This window comes from Acyrthosiphon pisum, chromosome A2, assembly GCF_005508785.2.
Source record: "Acyrthosiphon pisum isolate AL4f chromosome A2, pea_aphid_22Mar2018_4r6ur, whole genome shotgun sequence".
NCBI classification, from domain to species: Eukaryota; Metazoa; Arthropoda; class Insecta; order Hemiptera; family Aphididae; genus Acyrthosiphon; species Acyrthosiphon pisum.
The window spans coordinates 102,632,020-102,652,725 of record NC_042495.1 but is presented as its reverse complement, the minus strand read 5'-3'; the positions used below and the strand labels follow the sequence as shown (position 1 = coordinate 102,652,725).

The window sequence follows — 20,706 nt, the reverse complement described above, 5'->3', positions numbered from 1 at the left end:
AATGATTGTGTTTCGTAATTTTGTTATCAGTTTAGAGCTGTGCAGTTCGCAATTCGCGTAGATCCTGAAAGATTTTTCGAACGACATTGTTTTTTTAATTAAATCTCAGGAAAACCGAACTAGACAGTGACCTACTTCAATTTTCTAATTTTGAAACGCCGTGACGAGCGTTTGATTTTCCAGAAGGAACGTTTGTTAATTGCTTTTAATTGCGTCAACAACTTATACAGTGGACTAGTGGAGTGGATTGTTTCTCAGACCTCCTTGGGAACGATACGATATACAGTTTCCTTGTAAATGACTACATCAGTTTCTCCAAAAAAAAAACTTTTTCCTATCACATTATCCGCGAATCCATTGTTCGGGAAGTAACTTAAAGAACAACTAGGTAATATTTTGTAATATTTTTTGTATAAATATTTAATTACTCTTTGTGTAAATTAAAATTCTTTGTATATTGTGTTCGTTAGTGACGAAATTACAAAAAGTATATTTGTTGTTTTTAGTAACGTACGGTAGTGTCAAAAACAAGAATCTGTGGTAACGATTATGTCAAACCGGCGCGACGGTATGTCGTCGAAACAAATCTATGATCTTGACACCATATGGGGAGATTTGAAGAACGGAATTGAGCATGTGTACAACCGCCAATCGATGCCCAAGCCCAGGTACATGGAGCTATATACTCACGTTTACAATTACTGTACCAGTGTGCATTTAAATCCCAATAAAAGTGCATCCGTAACGAGTAGTCGTTCCAAAAAAGCATCATCGACGTCTACAGCACAGGTCGGTGGTGCTCAGTTAGTGGGCCTAGAGTTATACCGTAGGATTAAGGAGTTCTTGAGGCACTACCTGGTGGACTTGATCAGCCGTGGTGCTAATTTTATGGACGAAGATGTGCTGTCTTTCTATACCCGTGAGTGGGAAGACTACAGGTTTAGTTCAAAAGTATTGAATGGTGTTTGTTCATATCTAAATCGACATTGGGTACGCAGGGAATGCGAAGAAGGCCGTAAAGGTATTTATGAAATATATCAACTTGCATTAGTGGCATGGCGAGACTGCCTGTTTCAGCAACTACATAAACGTGTCACCAATGCTGTCCTAAAATTGATTGAACGCGAACGAAATGGTGAATCAATCAACACACGTCTGGTTAGTGGTGTAATTAACTGTTATGTTGAGCTTGGCTTAAACGAAGAAGAGCCAACCCTAAAAGGTCAAAGTTTGACAATTTATAAAGAATCTTTTGAAAAAACATTTTTAGAAGAAACTAAATGTTTTTATATTAAAGAGAGTGATCAATTTTTGTCCAATAATACAGTAACCGAGTATATGAAAAAGGCAGAGCAACGTTTACAAGAAGAACAAAAACGAGTGCGGGATTATCTACATGAAACTACATTGGTTGGTCTTGCAGATACTTGTGAAAGAGTGCTGATTAGAAAACACATGGAAATTTTCCATGCTGAATTCCAAAATTTATTAAATTTTGAAAAGAACGATGATCTCGGTCGAATGTACCAATTAGTCTCACGTATACAAGATGGTCTTGGCGAGTTGAAAAATATACTAGAATGTCATATATTGGCACAGGGTCAAACTGCTATCGAAAAATGTGGTGAAATGGCTTTTAATGACCCAAAAACCTACGTCAGTGTTATCCTAAATGTACATAAAAAATACAATGCACTGGTTGCCGTATCATTTAATAATGATTCAGGATTTGTTGCTGCTTTGGACAAGGCCTGTGGAGGATTCATTAATAACAACTTAGTCACAAGACAATACAACTCAAGTTCTAAAAGTCCAGAGATGTTGGCCAAATTTTGTGATCTGCTGTTGAAAAAATCTAGTAAGAACCCAGAAGAAGCCGAACTCGAAGATACATTAAACCAAGTGAGTACCAATAGTTATTTAAGAAAATGTTTTAGGTACTCGCATGTATTGTCTCTATCTTACACATTTGTAATGTATCAAATATAGGTAGGTATGTACCAGATTCTTACTACAGTTTATTTATAATTTGTAGAGGAGAATATAAACTGGTTCTCAAGCAAAGATGTTTTTTTCACTTTTTTGTTTTAAATATTTTGATAATATGCAAATTTACTCTAATATTAACTATAAACAAACTATAGTAAGAAACTAGTACTAAGATTTACTACTTTACGCATGCCTAAGACAGATACAATACATGCGAATACTACTATTACAACAATCGTTGATTTAAAATGTTATAATTTATCCGTTTGTTAATATAGGTAATGATTATGTTTAAATACATTGAAGATAAAGATGTGTTCCAAAAGTTCTACAGTAAAATGCTTGCCAAACGACTCGTTCAACATATGTCTGCCAGTGACGATGCAGAAGCCTCAATGATATCTAAACTGAAACAAGCCTGTGGGTTCGAGTACACTTCAAAACTTCAACGTATGTTCCAAGACATTGGTGTGTCCAAAGATCTTAACGAGGCTTTTAGAAAGCACGTAGCTAATTCAAACATGCCTCATGATATTGACTTTAGCATACAAGTTTTATCATCGGGTTCATGGCCCTTCCAGTATCTTCTTACATTTTCACTGCCGTCCGAATTGGAACGTTCCGTTCAAAGGTTTACCCAATTCTACAGTGCCCAGCATTCAGGTCGTAAACTCAACTGGCTGTATAATATGTCCAAAGGTGAATTGGTTACTAACTGTTTCAAAAATCGGTATACGTTACAAGCCTCCACTTTTCAAATGGCCGTTTTATTGCAATTTAATGTTCAAGAGTCGTGGACAGTTAACCAACTGTCAGAATCAACACAGCTGAAAACCGACTATTTGATACAGGTCGTACAGATATTGTTGAAAGCAAAACTCCTGACATGCAATGAAGATGAGGCAAATGTGGAAGGTAATTCCCTTGTAAAGCTTTTTCTCGGGTACAAGAACAAGAAGTTGCGCGTGAACATCAACGTCCCGATGAAACAAGAAATAAAATTAGAACAAGAGAGTACACACAAGCATATCGAGGAAGACAGGAAAATGCTGATACAAGCTGCTATTGTGAGAATCATGAAAATGCGGAAAGTCATGAAGCACCAACAGCTGACGGCCGAGGTCTTAACACAACTGTCGTCGAGATTTAAGCCTAGAGTCAACGTCATAAAAAAGTGTATAGACATCCTGATCGAAAAAGAGTACCTAGAGAGAACCGAGGGACAGAAAGATTCGTATAGTTACTTGGCTTAAGTGACATTTCGTTTAAAATTTCTATTTACAAATATTTTGTATTATGTTACATATTTTACTAATATTTTTTATTCTTAAGTGTAAAATAAAACGTTCTTTAAAATATGATTTGACCTAATTGATCGATACCCCAATAATTATTATAACGTGATTTACCAAATCATTTCAGTTCCGCAGAGATGTCAACTATATCATATTATGTCAATATATTAAATTGTGTAAATATGTGTGTGTGTGTGTGTGTGTGTGTGTGTGTATGTAATTATGTGTATATGTGCGTAAGCGTCCATGTACATAAAAATATGGTTTTCTTTTTTCTATTCTAGATAAACATTAAAAATTCATACTTGAACAATGAAATTGCGTTTTTGAATTTTTGACTGGTGGCGTGTTACGATTTTGGGCTACCGTCATTTTTTTTAGTGTATCGAATAATAAGGGGTGTGGTGGGGGATAAGCGGTGAAAGTGTTTGGTTTTTTCTTAACGCCGCGCCGCACACGTCCAGTTCCGCAAATCGTTCGGTGGCTTTCGAATTATTGCATTTTATCGCACAACGTATATTGTAATATATTCGGTGGTCAGAATTGGCACACAGTTGCGCTGTCCCATTTTCCGCGGTATACAACCGCCGCCGCATTTCGTCGGCATTATTATTATATATTATTATACAGGTTCGAGACGAAGTTGGTGCGTCGCTGCACGCAGTCTGCCCACACGAGACGACGACGACGCGAGTACAACGTCGTCCTCGGCGACTTTTCGGCGTATAATCTGTGAAAAATTACCTACCGTAAAACATAAAATAGCGGCCAAGTAATATACAATATTAAAATACAAATATTATAACTCGATAAATAAGGATATCAATTTATTATTATTATTATTTATTAATATTGAAATCAATAATAGGTTATTATTTCCGGGTTACGGGTGTGTGGGCATGCGGCAGGTAGATGTATTTATCAAACCGTCGAGGTCGAGCGTCCACATCCCGATTAATGATTTAAACGAAATACCTATACACAAACGCAGTAGTATTGAAAATAAATTCAAAAATTTCACTCGATTCGCGAAGTGCTGCTAAATTATGCTGGATACCTTGGTGGCGGATTTTATGGAGCAAATGTGTGTGCATTTGCAGACTCGGCCACACACATCCTTTATTAACTTTATCAAAAGCAGGACTGGCTTTATGTGATGATTTGATCTAATAAATCCATAAATTATGTGAGTCATATTGTGTGATATGTGCATCAACTGTGCTATAACAGGTATTCTACCTAAAAATCCGGGAGGCGGGAATAAAAGGATAATAAATACAGTGGAACCTCGATAACTCGAATCGGTCGGTGATGAAAATAAAAATTCGAGTTACAGAAAAATTGTGTGTATTTATTGAAATGCAGAGGCAAAAATATTCCTTCGAGTTATTCGACTTATAGACGTTCAAGTTATCGAGGTTTCACTCTAGATATTCCTAATTTGTAGTTAAATGTGTTGAATAAATTTAATTACAGTTATTATTTTCAAAAACTTAAAAGTTTGAAACTGAAACTTTCTGCTTGCCACGCAATATATACGGTGCACTGTCTGCAGAGTGCAATAGCTATTGCATCCAGTTATCAGACCTGCATATTTTTAACAGTATCATTGCTCATTAATTAGTCCTGCAACTTGCAAGCGTGTTTATTGTGTTGTAATTGGTGATTTTTTTTAGTGCTTACGAGTGCGTTTATAAAATATAATTTATTATACTTTGTACAGGTGTCATCACTCCATGACACACATGACGCACTCGAGAGATCCCGATAATTTTATCGACAATAAACTTAAAAACGTTTTGCTAGTTGCTACTATTATATTATACGTGTTTATAGAAAATCAAAAGGAAAATATTGTCATATTGAAATTTTGATAAAAACAAAACAATAAGCCGTTTATCGCCGTACAATTACTATAAGATACTTAGTTAAAAAATAATGGAAAACTAGGTATTGAAATTATAAACTTTGTAGGCGTAATTTACAGTTCTACTCGCAGTGTGTTATGCAATAAAATAATTATTTATTGTCGGTTATAAAATGGACATTTCGGAAGATTCCCAAATGATGTGGGTCAAGGGACATGAGTTAGGTACCTATTTACGCTTTTTAGGAAATTATCATCCAAATGATGGTGGTGTTTTTTTTAATAAACTAATGGGGCTTTTGCGCTGAGGGTGTCATGGAATTTTGTTAACTGTACGTAATTTAATAGTTTGCATAAAAAAATAATATGATATTATCATGTAGGCAGCTTATAAAATATTTCCGGAATGAAAGATGTTAACAAAGAACAATCATTTAGTACCTATACTGTTATATACGTATTATTATTTTAGAATAGAAATATACTCTCGGAAATACTTATAGTACTTACATCAAAATATAATAATGTACTAATTTGGACGTTGGATTTTAATCTTTCCCCGGCAGGAATTGTAATCTCTGGCCCTTTTGGGTAGGTACTTATACTTACTACAAAAACAATAAGCATTCACCCATTACCCACCCTATATTGTGTAAGCTATGTTATCCGCAATCCGCTCATCGTACGGTAATAATGTAATGATTTAGGTCATAGGTACCTAACTATTGTATTATTGTTTTTATAATATATTATATAATATTATGACGTATTATGATCCACTAGCTAAAGCAGTAAGTACCTACACTACGATATAAATATATAGTTAATGTTTTTAGATTTTAGGTTGATCGGTCAACGATGTAAATAGCTTTGTTGGCAGTGCGGTTTATGAACGGGATGAAACCGAACAACTTACCTATTAGAAGTCATTGAACAGAAAATTATTATCTTACTTTTTAAACACATGTATACGAATGTTTATCGATTCCCTCATGGACACGTCGTTATAAGTTTGCATCTGTAAGTTGTTGCTTTTATTAATTTCAAACGTTCATAATGTATAATTTTTTAAAAACGTTTAAAGTTTAGGAAACCACGGTAAAATTATAAGATTGTATACAAATCGCGCAGTTATTATTTATAGAAACGCCACACCCGCATGACGTGTTGCCTCCGTGGCACCAACTCAGGTTAGGTTACAAACCTACAAGGCGTAGAAAATTTGCGTTCATTAGAATAAATTGTGAGTTGTTAGTTTTAACATTAGACTGTGAATTGAGCTATGGTAATACTTAAAGGTAGAAATATTATCTGAATTTTCTCGTTGGTTTTTCACGATAATCTAATTTTTAAGCGAGTTGTGGGCATTTTAATATTTTATATAAGTACAGGTACTAAATTAGACATTCGTATTTAGTACTACTATCTCAAACTCGCTTAAAAATTAAAATGTCATAAAAACCAACGCGACTACGAGAGAACACATATTGTAATGTTCTCACCTTAGTTTGATACAAGGTCAATTCGCAATAGGTAATATATTTTATTACCTCCCCTCACCAAATCTCTAAAAATAAGTTTTTATTATGTATAACAGGAATGGGCAACTGGCGGCCCGCGGGCCATATGCGGCCTCCGTACCTTTTTTATCTGGCCCGCGCTACATTTTCAAATTACTTCATAAAATTAAAATTAAAATTACTTAAAATTACTATTATTTTCGTGTTTTGTAGTAATTATTTTAAAAATGTCCGCTAAAAAGCGTAAAAAATAAATTTTGAAGGACCTTTTTTTATTTTTTTTTGCTTTCTCTTATGCACTGCGGCCCGCTAGATTTTAAAGTACTTAAAAGTGGCCCGCTAGTTACTTTGAGTTGCCCATCCCTGATGTATAATATATGCATAAAATAAATTGGATCCAATTTTTTCTTTTATATATTCCTGGTGCCCACTGCCCAGCTTAAACTACAGCTCATACTTTTTGTTGCTTTAAGCTTTTACGTATTGTGTTACAATTTAGGCAGCCTTATCGTAAGTATAAAAACAATTTTGCGCCCTCCCCCCACTATAAAATATTTCTGGATCCACCCCTGGTATATGATGGTATTAAATTATAAACATAATATGGTTGATACTTCTTGTCTTCTTATTTCTAATTAGTAAGTTTTTTTAATTTTTGTTTGCACCGTAAAATATTGAGGCAATGACCTTAAAAATGAACATACCTAGTTTAATAGTATATGCTGGATTTATTTTCCTTTATTCCGCACACTACGCAGAACAAACAACTGCACGGACGCACGATACGTATTACGTATTATAGGTCAGTAACCGGTAGGATAACTGATAGGTAAGTAACTTGATTACTAATGCGTGGTAAAGATATTTTTTATAAATTGATCACTGTTAACCACGGTTATATACTCAGGTTGGTTCTACGCCGCTATGCTGTCCGCATATATCAATATGGTATATGATGCATCAATGTATTTTAGACCCATACACTGTATACATACACTGTATACAGGCTATACATTATGGGTATCCCAAACTATTAGCTAATAGCTATCTCTTTCTAACAACAAAGGTCCTTATATACGGAGGTATTGAAGGAGTATGTTGGACAAGCGGTCCATATCTTTAGGTATAGGTCATACACTCATACAACAAGTGAAGTATATAGTTAGGTACCTACTATAGGACTGTTTTTCTGCACACTGCGCACGTGTTAAAATATATAAATATTATTTAATTTTAAGAAAATAAATAGCAAATACTTACACTAAACCCATATTGCATTCGTTATTATTGAGAACTGCTCACAGTAAATTCAAAAAAAAATCCATATGACCATATTGATTTCGCTATATAATATTATCATTTACCACCAGTCAGTTATGAACTGAGAGCCAACTTACTGTGAGCCTGTTTATGTGTCCCCTGTAAAAAAGCGTATGCCCGCATAGTATGCAAGCGTACGGTGCACGTACCGTGCGCACGCATATAACATGTATTACTGTATTAGAATCATAAAATATTATTATTTTTATTTATTATATTAAATGGAGCTTGAACGAGTGAATATTTTGTATATTTGCCGACTTCTTTGTTGGTAGTTTCACTGTGAGGTTTTTTCACATTAGACTGAATTTGCATTGTTAAATAAAACAGTTTTTATTTTTAAATTACTCAGCAAAATTAATATGCATTTTAAAAATTAAGTTATAAGTCTACTGTGGAGTTTCAATAAGTCGATTGTGATATTAATGTTTTAGAAAATAAAATTGTTATTGTTATACTTGCTTTGACAATATTTTAAAATTAATTTGTTGATATACAACATTTTTAAATAACTTTTAAGGATATTTATAATGATTTTGACTACCTACCTACGTTTCGCGTCGTTAAAAGATATATTTGAAAGTAGAAGAGTAATTTTTTTTTTAATATAGGAGTATGAAAAAATCTAATTTTTCCAAATTTGGCTTTCATACTGCCTTTATATTTTATAACAATTACTTATATAGCCATATATAGGTAGTTTTCAATTTGTATTATTAAAAGTACGCAATATCGCAATGACAAGAAATATTAAAACATATAAGTTGTAACTTTAACAGTCGTCTAAAAGGCAATCATGGTATTCCAATCATCGACTTAAGTTTTATTAAAACGTAAGTACATTTCCAGATTTCCTGTGTATATTGTAAAAATATTAAAAGATAACGAAACATACTCAAATAATCTATGTCTTACGTAGTTGCGTATAAATATTTAGGTATACTTATCTTACCTTCAATGCAAATGACATGTGAAAGATAATTTGCACAGTTTAAAAATAATAAAGCAAGACTTTGTAGTTAGATACCTAACTTATTCAAAGCTTGAAGCTTTTATGATGATGAGCGTAGAAAAAGAAAAATTGGTTACTCTATAGACCTCGATGAAATCATTAATCTATAGTCGCTCGACAAGGTGATTTGCTGTACAAAATTTTAATATTGTAAGTTTAAAAATTAGTAATAAAGAAAAATAAAATGCTAATTTGAATTTCACCATTATAAATATGAAATGTATAGTTTTATAATAAATTCCTAAGCATTTTAGTAAGTTAATCCGTTGGTTAATACAAATGGGCTCCTGTGTTTATAATTTCCCGTGTCGAATTTGGAACCTAACCTAACCTAACCCCGGCCATGTCACAGACAACAGACTGATACTTAAATGCCCGTCACAGATTTTCGATCTAGTTCAAAATGCAATAACGTCAATGCCGTTATGATCCAGCCTTGGAAGTCCGAGAATTTTAAAATACAAGCAAGCAAGGGTGCCGATCAATCAGAAAATATGACAATGTGACAATATCATACAAAAAGAACTAAAAACCCACAAAATTGCTTTTATTTAATAACAGAAAATAATAGATAAACAACATAGATAAAAAAATCTTTTATCTGTGTTATCTATGTCATCTGTACTAATGTAATATGTCATAATATGTAATATAATATCAATATAATATCATCAATAAAAATAGTTTATTGCTTACAATCATGAACTAAGAAGATCTTCTTAGTTCATGCTTACAATTAAAAAAATTACTATCATTTCACATTTGTCTAGAGGGGTGACAGGATCAATAGGAATGGATGATAAAAGGAGGACACACCACACACACTTATGTGGAGAATATTGAAAAATGGCTGAACAGTAGGAGTTATATGGTGAGGTGTCATTCCATGGCCTCACTTTGCAGGCTCTGCCTGGGCATGACTGTTTCTTCTCGTACCTAACCTAACCAACACAGATTGGAAAAAAGCTTACCCAGTCTGCGGTTCTGTGGAGGTAGGAATGATGCCCTGAAATACACCATATCTTCAAATGTGAGCGCTCGCCGCTCATGGTACGCGCAGAGGGCAGAGGCGTTTTGAAACGATTTTGAACCGAGACCGCAGTGTTTTTGTGTGTCAGTCCAGTCTCAGGGATTTTATAATTTACCTATAAATAATGATAACAGTTTAAGTTTAAATACCTAGAGTCTAGGTCCTAGGAAAAATAGAAAAATAAGTGCATTTTAATGTGAGTGTTGAACAAACAGATTATTGTTTATTATAGAAATATTTTAAATTAGTTTCTTTAAATGAGTTGATTTAGTATTTTTTTCTATAATAACTTTAAAGACTCAATTATTATTATTGTTGTTAATTGAATTAGATTTTGAAATAATAATTATTCGCATTAACATTGTATTCTAAACAGCCAGCTACTATACCGATAGTATATGATATTAAATATAAGGATCTTATATTATACGTCATTATAATATAAAAATAATATATCCCTATAGGTAGGTACTTAAAAGAAATATTACCTGCTCGGAAAAAATGTTGGACTTGGATTTTACAAAACTAGTTGGTATTATAATCGGTACTGTAAATTTGATGTATTTACATTTTACTGTACACCTTTAGGCTTTATGTTAATTCTAAAAACCAGTAATCATATTTATTTATAATCACATTTTTATTTAATGATTCATAAAAAAAATTATGTTTTTATTAAAATATGCTTGTGCTTCTAATATCTATGCACCATCTTAATCAATAATTAAATTATTAAATTAAAATAATATAACATATATTGTTATAATTTAAATTCAAAATTATAAACTATTTTGGTTATAATTGACTATTTTTAAATCAAATTTCATTGAAAAAATTGTTCATTAACACTGAACTCTTTGACATAAATTCTGCATTACATATTATATCCGTGGATTCATCTGCATATGGAAGTAATATAATATCTATCATTTATATTCCATGGCAATAGTCAAAGACGTTGCAAAAGACACAGTCGGTTAAAAGTTCTAAAATGTTTCAATAAGCAAAGCAGACATGATTAAAAACACACCGTATGGTTTTATTTTCCATAAATTACTATATTTTCAGTTCTGTATCTGGAGTGTTTGCACATTTATGTATACTTACGAGGTACGAACACGTTTTTTATTAATCGCATTTTAATTTCGCGATATTTTATCACACGATATTATGATTATTATTATTATTACCTATGTTATGAGAAAACAGTTTTACTTTTTGGCTAAGAAACGCTTTCGAGTTCTATTGTTATCATTATATCATACACACGAGTGTAAACCCAATGCAATTGGCACGTACACAACAATTTGTTCAGAACTTAACACAACACACACACACACACACACTCACATCTAGCTGTTTTCTTTGAAGTCGAACAATACTGCATTACGTAATAGGTATGTTTATATTATAATTTATAATGTTGTAGCTATATCATAATATATTATATACATATTATAATTTATGTGTACCTACTCATGTACCTACTATCAAAAATATACAAAAAATGTGTAGCGTCACGAGAGCGGCGGTACTGACGCCTCCCCGGAGTAATAATCATAATTTATATTCGCAGATATATACTATATCTGTGTTTATATTATGTATATACATAGGTAGGAACCTACACACGGACAGTGGTTACATATTTTGCTCTGCTGCAATGACTCTCAAAGACCAAAGTAATCATCGTTAGCGGGCGGCCGTTAAACCACCCGTAGCAGTAGGCCATTTATGACTATTTTTTAATTAATATTTACACAATACACTGCATTACTATATATAGTAGCTGGTAACAGTATTGTATAACATATATATTCCGAGGGTCCGTCGTACCGATATAAATTGCGTTGGAGCAAAAAAATACGATACGCCAGAGGTATTCAAACTTTTTCATCCCAAGGCTCCTTTGAGTCTTCACAAAATGTTGACGGCTCCCAAATTAAAAATGACTGATAATTTAACTCGCGACTAATACTGCCAAACACGACATACGCATTGATGATTTAACGATGGCAGTTGATGGTATCGCTGTCTCTATTGCGACTTACGCGATCAATGAAAGCTATACTTAGCGAATGATTATAGTAGAGTGTAGACTGTAAACAATCCAACGTTTCCCAACCGGTGTGCCTCAATGATAATAAAAAACGTTTTTCGTAAAAATATTTTAAAATATTTATTGGTTTTCAATTATATGACGTGGCTCCCTTCGATAACTCTCGCGACGCCCCTGGGAGCCGCGACGCACAGTTTGAATACCTCTGCGATACGCCGAATACGATACACTAGCTGATACAGGTAATAAAAAAATTATTTATATATTTAGGTACGCCGCACGCGTGTTATAAAAATTGGATTATAAACATACATTTACACACGACTATGGACAGACTATAGGTACCTATGTGAGAAGTTATCACACATTTTCAGACTGGCAACAACGTGTATACCTATTTGCTCTCTTTTTCCACATCCCGTTCACATGGACGCTATTACCTTAACTATATGCAATATGTGTACTTGATCAAATATTTATATAAATATAGAATGATCCGATTAACGTAAGACACTCTCATTGCCTACTTAAAAACTGTTTAGGTTAATAAAAATAATTTGCTTACATAGGTCGTTAAAAAACTATTTTTCTATATTTTTATTGTTATAATTTTTTTAAATATTTTTAACGTATTAAAATTGAATTTTGGACTACTAGGGATTTGTGGGATAAACATTTCAAGTTTCGATGAACGGAGTTTAGTGTTACAGGACTACATGAGTACCCCGCAAAATGTTGGTCTACTACAACTCCCCACAATTAAATTTCAAATAGTTATAAGTAGAGCGCGGATTTCTATGCAATTTGAAACTAATGGTTACATTTTTTCCATATTTCTGCATATTTAAATGTTATTGCATAGTTTGGCAAAACTCAAAATTAATTGCATATTGAAAATTTAAAAAAAAATGCATATAAAATTATATTTTGTCAAGTAGGTAAAAAAATTAAAACTTAATTTTATAGACACTAAATTATAATTTGTATAAAGATAAATAATCGATTACGACATAAACTTTCGTTTGATCGTTTAATCGTTCTTGTGTGTCAGTCGGTTATCGACATACCACTCGGTTACATCGTTTGTCGTTGTCCATAAGTCGTGAATATGCCGAAAATAAACGTTTGTCTACCTATAATTTTAATTGATTTTGCAGTATCAGTCAGTTATCGACAAATTAATGCAGTACTACTAGACGAAAATGCTCAGCTCGAATATCTTATCAAGACCCGATAATACTAAGTTCCTTCAAATATACCCCAAAAACTTCGGTTGATGCCGGTTCTCAGTCTTTAAAAATATGTTAACCGATAAACGTAACGTAACCAATAAATACAATATTAAAAATACATTAAGTTGTTCAGAAAATTCCCTACATTTTTTTTTTAATAAGTATTTGAGTAATTAACGTATTATTGTAAGTTGTTTAATTTGAACATTTTAAATAAATAACAAAAATTATTGCTTATTTTTTTGCATATTTTCATGATTTTTACTGCATATTATATGGCATATTTCGATACTTTTTACTTTTTAGTGCATAAAAATCCGCGTTCTGGTTATAAGTTATAAGTTTATGACTAATAAATTACTTACCTAAAATTTGAATATTATATAGATTGAAATACCTACTTCGTATGACCGTATATAATAATTTGCTTCGGAATATGAAATTAAAAATGTTTGTTGTCATTCAAAAGAGTAAAAGAAACTTAGAAATAGTAAAAATTAAATTTTTATCCAAAAATGTTGTTTCTTAACGACTTACAAGTTACAATTACATAAAAGAAGTATAATCAATAACTTGTCTTACGTTAAATAAATCAACCAGTATTATATATGTATTTTTTTTTTTTTGGGGGGGGGAGGCTGAAGTATTTTAAATTTTTACAAATACACGTAATCTGTGAGGTGCTATAGAATTAGGACATAGGCACATAGAATACACTCTTGCCTATTATACATTATATTCGTTAAAACATATTTTATTAGATAAGAATAAAAAACAAAACATTATGGCAATGTGCGTGTAGGTACTTCATAGTTTGTTTTAATAATATTTCGCGTTCTTTTACTAAAAATGTATTAACACTGGTAATTGTATTTGTTACTTCCCAGTTTTCTAAACATATTTAAAGATAAAATGTGAGCGTGTCTGATGAATCAACCTGTATATAATTTCGGTAGTATACAAATATAAATGTTAACTGTTAATTAATAGTATGATAGTCATGATATATGACATAATTGATTTCGGTCTAAAATATTAATAAGGAATTGTATTGTGTGAGTAACGAGTATATGGATATTTAATTACGTAGACTACAATTTAAAATTAATTAATTTGCCGTTATAGACCGACCCACCGACAAACAATAATTATTGCATCAGTGGTTTTGATTTGAATTGCGCAAAACGAGATTGTTTGTATTGTATTTATTGTACCTACGTCCATAATATATTATGATCAAACGTTTGTTACAAATTAATCAGCTAGCTAATAATATAATATTCTAAATTCCAAACGGGTACAAAAGGCAAAACATAATATATGCTCTATATATAATGGTGTACCTATGCGCGCGTTTTAAGACTTGTTTGAAGTTAGTAAATATTCATCAACATAATGCAGTATAATTGTATGCATTTTTATCGATCGTCCATAATGAAATGATAACTTACTATTATGCAACGAATTATGTTGCTAGAAGTTATCACGTCGTATTCCAAATTCCCAACTACCTGCTCTACAATACCTACGGAATACTTCTACGATATCGAAATTGGGAGGCTATAAGATCTTAATAATTATTTCTAGTCATATTAGTCGGTCCGTGAAGCAGATAGATTAAATAATATAGCTATTGGCAAACATAGATTTTAAACATATTATAATAATAATTATCATTTGTTCCATTGATGCCCCAACTCTTCTACCACAAGTAGATATCGAAGTGCCTTCACGCTCCTTATGAAACTTTATTTTCCCTTTGCAGTTTCGTCACTCATTCAATACTAATACGTCTTGCAGACGAATATCCCTTTTCAACTCATATAACTGTTTTATATTTATATTTTATTAGTTTTTAATGTCTTAAATGTGTTGTTGACTTGACAAAAGTTTAAATTGTATCAAATATTATCACTATTATTATTAGTAACACTGTTATCTAATAATTATATTGTATAATAGACATATTATTATGTTCAAGAATTTATGAAATAAAATAAATATTATATAAATGTTACGATCATGAAGATTAGAGATCTTTTATCTTCATGGTTACGATCTTCCGTTATTGATTAATATTCCTCTGCTTCTATAAAACTAATGAGTATTATAGACATTACCGTAAGGTGTAAAGCCAGCTTCACACTACACCGTGACGTGTAAAATAATCACAGTACCACAGTTACCAAACGATACCGCATAGTTGATTATATCCAACTTTTGACCGTGTGGTTACATTTATGTACGGAAAAGTGATAACTAAATTACTAAAATAAAATAATATTATGTTATCAATTATCATCAGGTAGGTGCAATATTCATATCATTCGTAATGCATTTTGGTATAAACATAAAAATACGAAACCACACGACATGGTATAGTGTGAACCCGACTTAAATAATCGCGAGTATATTATATTATTATTTATAAACTAAAAGGTATGACAATATAATATAAGCAAATAATTAAAACCGTGTTGATGATATAAATTATGAAGAGTTTATTTTTAACGTGCAGACATGGTTGAATGAGTTTAATGCATATTATGCAAAATTTATTATACTTACTGCCTTGTATAATACATGTTTAGAGTTTAACTGAGATTGATTTAAATCAACATGTATGGTTAATGGCGTAGTTATAATGCTGAAATAATTATATTATATACTGTTAAACGAATTATAAAAATGCGATAGGTACAGTAAACAGGACGAGCGTCGACTGAAAATTGTTTTACTTAATTATTGCATATTTTCTGGCTTGTATTTTAATTACTTAAGAATAAATGAATGATAAAAGAATAATATGTATATCCATCGTTATCGATTATTATTGGTATTTCGTCAATCACACCGCGAGTACGACGACGCGGCTTTTGAAGCCTGGCGATGTGCAATTATTAATGATATTATTATAATTTATCACGAAAGTAGGCATATATATATAATATATGTAAAGGTATACATTTCGTCATATAGATCGCGTCGATTGATGAATATAGCTGGTGAACTGCAACGAATATGTTATTTATATTATATTATATGATATTTGTACGCTTATTTTCTATGCGCAATGTTCAAGGGTTAAGCAAATGCAAAGTTGCATCGTCGTTTTTGTACTTTTATGCTGCATCGGCGATATTCTATGTACGAGCCACTATTAAATAGATAACTAACGAAATAATATTATAAACAAACGACAAAATACCAGAAAAATACTTCAAATCTATGGATAGGATTAAATTTAATAGGTACACATATGTAATACGTTATACCTACTCGCTGAACTATTTAAAATTTCATATTCGAAACACAACGCGTGTTATAATTTGTTGGTACCTACACATTAGTGACTAAACTTTTATTTTACGTGACGATAACCGGATAACGGGATAATAGGTAGGTATACTTGAATTTCAGTACCTGTACTATCTCCAATGGTCGGGAATTCACGGGGGAGAATATATTTTGTTGGACAAAATTATACAGGTAGATAAAAATAAGTTAAAATATTTTAATTTCAAAAATATTTTATTTTTGTGCAGTGGAAAATGTTATTTAATGTACCTATAGGCAAATATTATAATATAGCTTAAAGTTTTAAACTTTAAACATTGAATAAATTAGATAGTTGTTTATCTTAGGCAAAGGTGGGCAAGTTAATGAAAATAATTAACCCAAGTTAAGTTAAGTTAAGAGGACACAAGATCGATATGTTAAAAGTTAACCGTTGACAAATTATAAATTTAACTCGATAAGTTAAAAGTTAATATAGAAAAAAATATTAACTTAGCTCAGTTTAAAAAAAGTTAATCAATTTTTTTAATTAGTTTTCTAAATCACATAAAGAGTGAATGTGTCTTTCTAGTTTCTAATGAATAAATTGTAAAAAACAATTTTATTGAACTTTACTTATAAACGAAACATTTCAAAATGTTTTTAACTTGATGGATTTTTTTAAAATCAACTAAGAAAAGCTAAGTTATTTCAACTGTAAATTAAACTAGTTAAGTTCATAAGTTGATTAGAAAATAAACTAACTAGTTAAGTTGAAAAGTTAAAAAAATTGACTTTTTAACTTAACTTTAAATTCTTAACTAGTTAATGCCCACCTTTGATCTTAGATACCTATATAAACTTAATAATTGGTGTATGAATTTTCAATTATTATCTACATTTTCGTATACCTACTTGTAAATTTGACATTTAAAAAAAAATTAGTGATATATCATTTACTGCATTGGCTTCCACAAATATTTGTAAATCAAATTGTAATTAAAAATATTGTTATACGTATATTTTCTCCCGTAATGCCGTTAGTTCTTTTTCATCGTGTATTTGAATATTATTGTTATGATTACACGGCGTTATGGATAGGCAATTTAGCTATACCTCTGTCGTGGTTTTATTTGTCCGGTATCTCCCATGTTAGGCTTATTGACTATTGTTCAACATTAAGATACGGCATATAAATATAATAATCATAAAAATAAAAAGTTATTAGTTTTCAAGACGAATGTACATATTAAATAATTATTTGTTTTATTGTTATTACTTATCATTATTATGTACATTTATTTTTATTTCTCACATTTTTATATTTATAATAACAATCATAAAAAAATTTGACGGTATTGGAAGTAAAATTTTATATAGTATATAATTAATATTTGAATATTTTATGCTTCATTGTTTATTTAATAATATGAGAAAATTAACAATCATTATAATATTAAAGTTTTTCAACAAAACTAAAATTAAACAAAATTAATTTTAATAAATTATAAACTTTAGTTTTGGATGATGACACCAGTCAACATATCTATTTTTGCATATCTCTTGTCTTTTAAACTCGTTGTCATCTCACCTACCGGCTATCATCCTATTTATTTGCAACAGCAACAGCAGCATAACGTCCTTCCGAACTTGAGGAGCCGCCTCCCCACTGCCGATAAGAGCGATCTACGACGACCTTGCCGGGGTTTTTCTGCTGTTGCTGACTTGGCTAGTCAGTTGTTGGCTCCAACCCGTCGCCATCACTTTTGGCCACAGCTATATATTCTATATAGTCGTGCTTTCGGCTGCCTCGTCCGGAACAAAATCGTTATCATCAGCTAGTGAATCTAATAACTGGCCTCTAACCGGTGTCACTTGAGCATTAAGCTGTTCAGGCACCGCTGACATTACTTGGATCGTAGTCGTCGCTGGCTCAATCCCGTCGCCATCACTTTTGGCCATAGATATTATAGTCATACTTTCGGCTGCCTCGTCCGGAACAAAACCATTATCATCGGCTAGTGCAACGAACAGCTGGATTCTAACCGGTGTCACGTGAGAATCTAGGGAACAAATGCAGTTTAGTTGCCACGCGATTTTATTCGATTATTTTTTCCCAAAATGTGTGTTTAAATCACTGAATACAAAAGTCTAATTCAAAAATTCTCGCATTTTTTACTTAAAAAGTTATATCAAAAAAACAGTGCTTTAAAACACACATTTTGGGAAAAAAATAATCGAAAAAATCGCGTGGGAACTAAACTGCATTTATTCCAGAGCTTCTTATAATTTCTTTAGAAATTACCTGGTCAGTGTGTGCATCGTGATTGTGCGTATTTTAAGTATTAATTACCTTGGTAGGTAGTTGATTCATTCAATGCTATTTCTGACTGTGAAAAACAAGTAAACAAATGCTACAAGTCCTCCGACCTATCCATGACATAATGTATCAATAATATTATAATTTATAATAATATCGCATAATAAGAACTCAGTCAACCAAACGTCAAAATAAATTGAAAATTTGTAATTTTATATCTTTAATATCAATAACACCTCAATTTTGTACATAGAAAAAAAGTTTATCTAAGTGTATTAATACTGATACCAATATTAATATATCTGCACAAAGCATAGGTTATATATATTAAATTTAAAAAAAATTAGTAGCTATCATTAATTTATTTATGTATGTTCCTATTACCTAGTGCCGCAACTAGAATAAAGTAGGAATAGCCACCACTCACCAGCTATAGGCGTTTGAAAATGCGTGCTTTAATAAAAAAGAAAATCGATAAGGTAAGAATTTTAAGCCTCCTCAAGGATGTGACCAATTATTCGTATAGAGCGTTGCCGCGTTGGCAAGGTTGGGGGATAAAAACACGGCGTATTATGCCCATAGTGTATAAACCAATGCATTTTTAATTCGACGGAAAACGCTGTGTATAAGCCTAAAAGTCCCCGGCCTAAAAGCACTCCTTAGAAATATGTAGTCCACAATTTATTGTTATCAATAGTAATTTAATGCCACGGGAAAAACCACCGACAAATTACGAAAAACCGAACTTAAAAAAAATTTTAATTTCTAGTGCTTTTTGTATCACCATAGAAATTGTGATGAATTTAAAAATGTTTCTTTGCAACATGAATACAAATGATATATAACTGCATTATAGATACCTATAGGTTATAACTAATGTACCTGGGTAGGTAACCAAATTACATATCAAATAACCAAGAATAACGATTTTAGTTATTTTATTGTTATTTATAACAGTGGAGTGTTTACGGGGGGAGGGGGGGGTCCACGGGGTCCGGACCCCCCACCCACCCCATTGAATCGTGTTAAATGTTGTTTTTATACATGATTAAGAAAAACAAATTTTATTATATTACGATATGAAGGATTTTGAACAACATTTTTGAAGCTCCAGTTATCAACATTTACAATTAATATCGTGATTTTTTTGTTATCAGTTTGGTACTGAAAATGGTTGAAAAATATCGAGTTCACTTTTTAATTCAAATATTTTGTAGTTTTGTACATTGCCAGTATCTACAGCCACTCCAGAGAGATCTTTTTAAACCTTAAAAAGGTTAAAAAGTTATCTAAGATCAACAATGAATGAAGTAATGTATTTTAAGAATTATTTTTATTAAAGTTAAAACATATTAACTATATTATATTCTGATCGGAGCGATGAAGCTAGTGGTTTTAATATGATGTTTATTTTTTTTTTTATCCTGTATACAAAATTTCTACCTGAAGGAGTGCTTCGATTTCAATATGTAGTAGCTTATCTTTTAGCAAATTGGATCAAGATGGTACTTTAAGGAGGTCATTTTTTGATTTTTTCAATAGTTATTTAATGTCACTCAGTGCTCAAATTGGTAAATTGAAAGAATAGGAACCCAAATAGAAATTAAAAAAACAGCGTTCCAACTGAACATTTATTTAACACCAACTAGTGGGGGGCTTTTCCCCCCCACACCACCCTAATTGCTACCATCATATTTTAAAATAAATAGCTCCAAATATATATAATTTTTGAGAAAATGTCGATATTTTTACACTTCGGACTTTTAACTTTTTCCTAGCTTTATTA

General features: G+C 31.6%; 1 protein-coding gene across 2 annotated transcripts; it reads left to right on the top strand.

Moving 5' to 3' along the window:
- Window positions 1-26: 26 nt before the first annotated feature.
- On the top strand, window positions 27-3,602 carry LOC100160902 (cullin-1). Of its 2 annotated transcripts, XM_008185114.3 has the most exons (3): window positions 27-388; window positions 507-1,902; window positions 2,268-3,602. In XM_008185114.3, the coding sequence occupies exons 2-3, from the start codon at window positions 550-552 to the stop codon at window positions 3,240-3,242; spliced, it is 2,328 nt and encodes a 775-aa protein (XP_008183336.1). In that variant the 5' UTR covers window positions 27-388; window positions 507-549; the 3' UTR covers window positions 3,243-3,602. The 2 variants fall into 2 exon arrangements, with proteins under 2 accessions (XP_008183336.1, XP_029345140.1); XM_029489280.1 differs by lacking the exon at window positions 27-388 and having other exon boundaries at window positions 395-1,902.
- The last annotated feature ends 17,104 nt before the right edge of the window (window positions 3,603-20,706 follow it).

Coding starts and splice junctions, on each gene's coding strand:
- LOC100160902 (XM_008185114.3), top strand. CDS start 550: ATGTCAAACCGGCGCGACGGTATGTCGTCGAAACAAATCTATGATCTT. Junction 1,903..2,267: donor TCGAAGATACATTAAACCAA/GTGAGTACCAAT, acceptor TTGTTAATATAG/GTAATGATTATGTTTAAATA.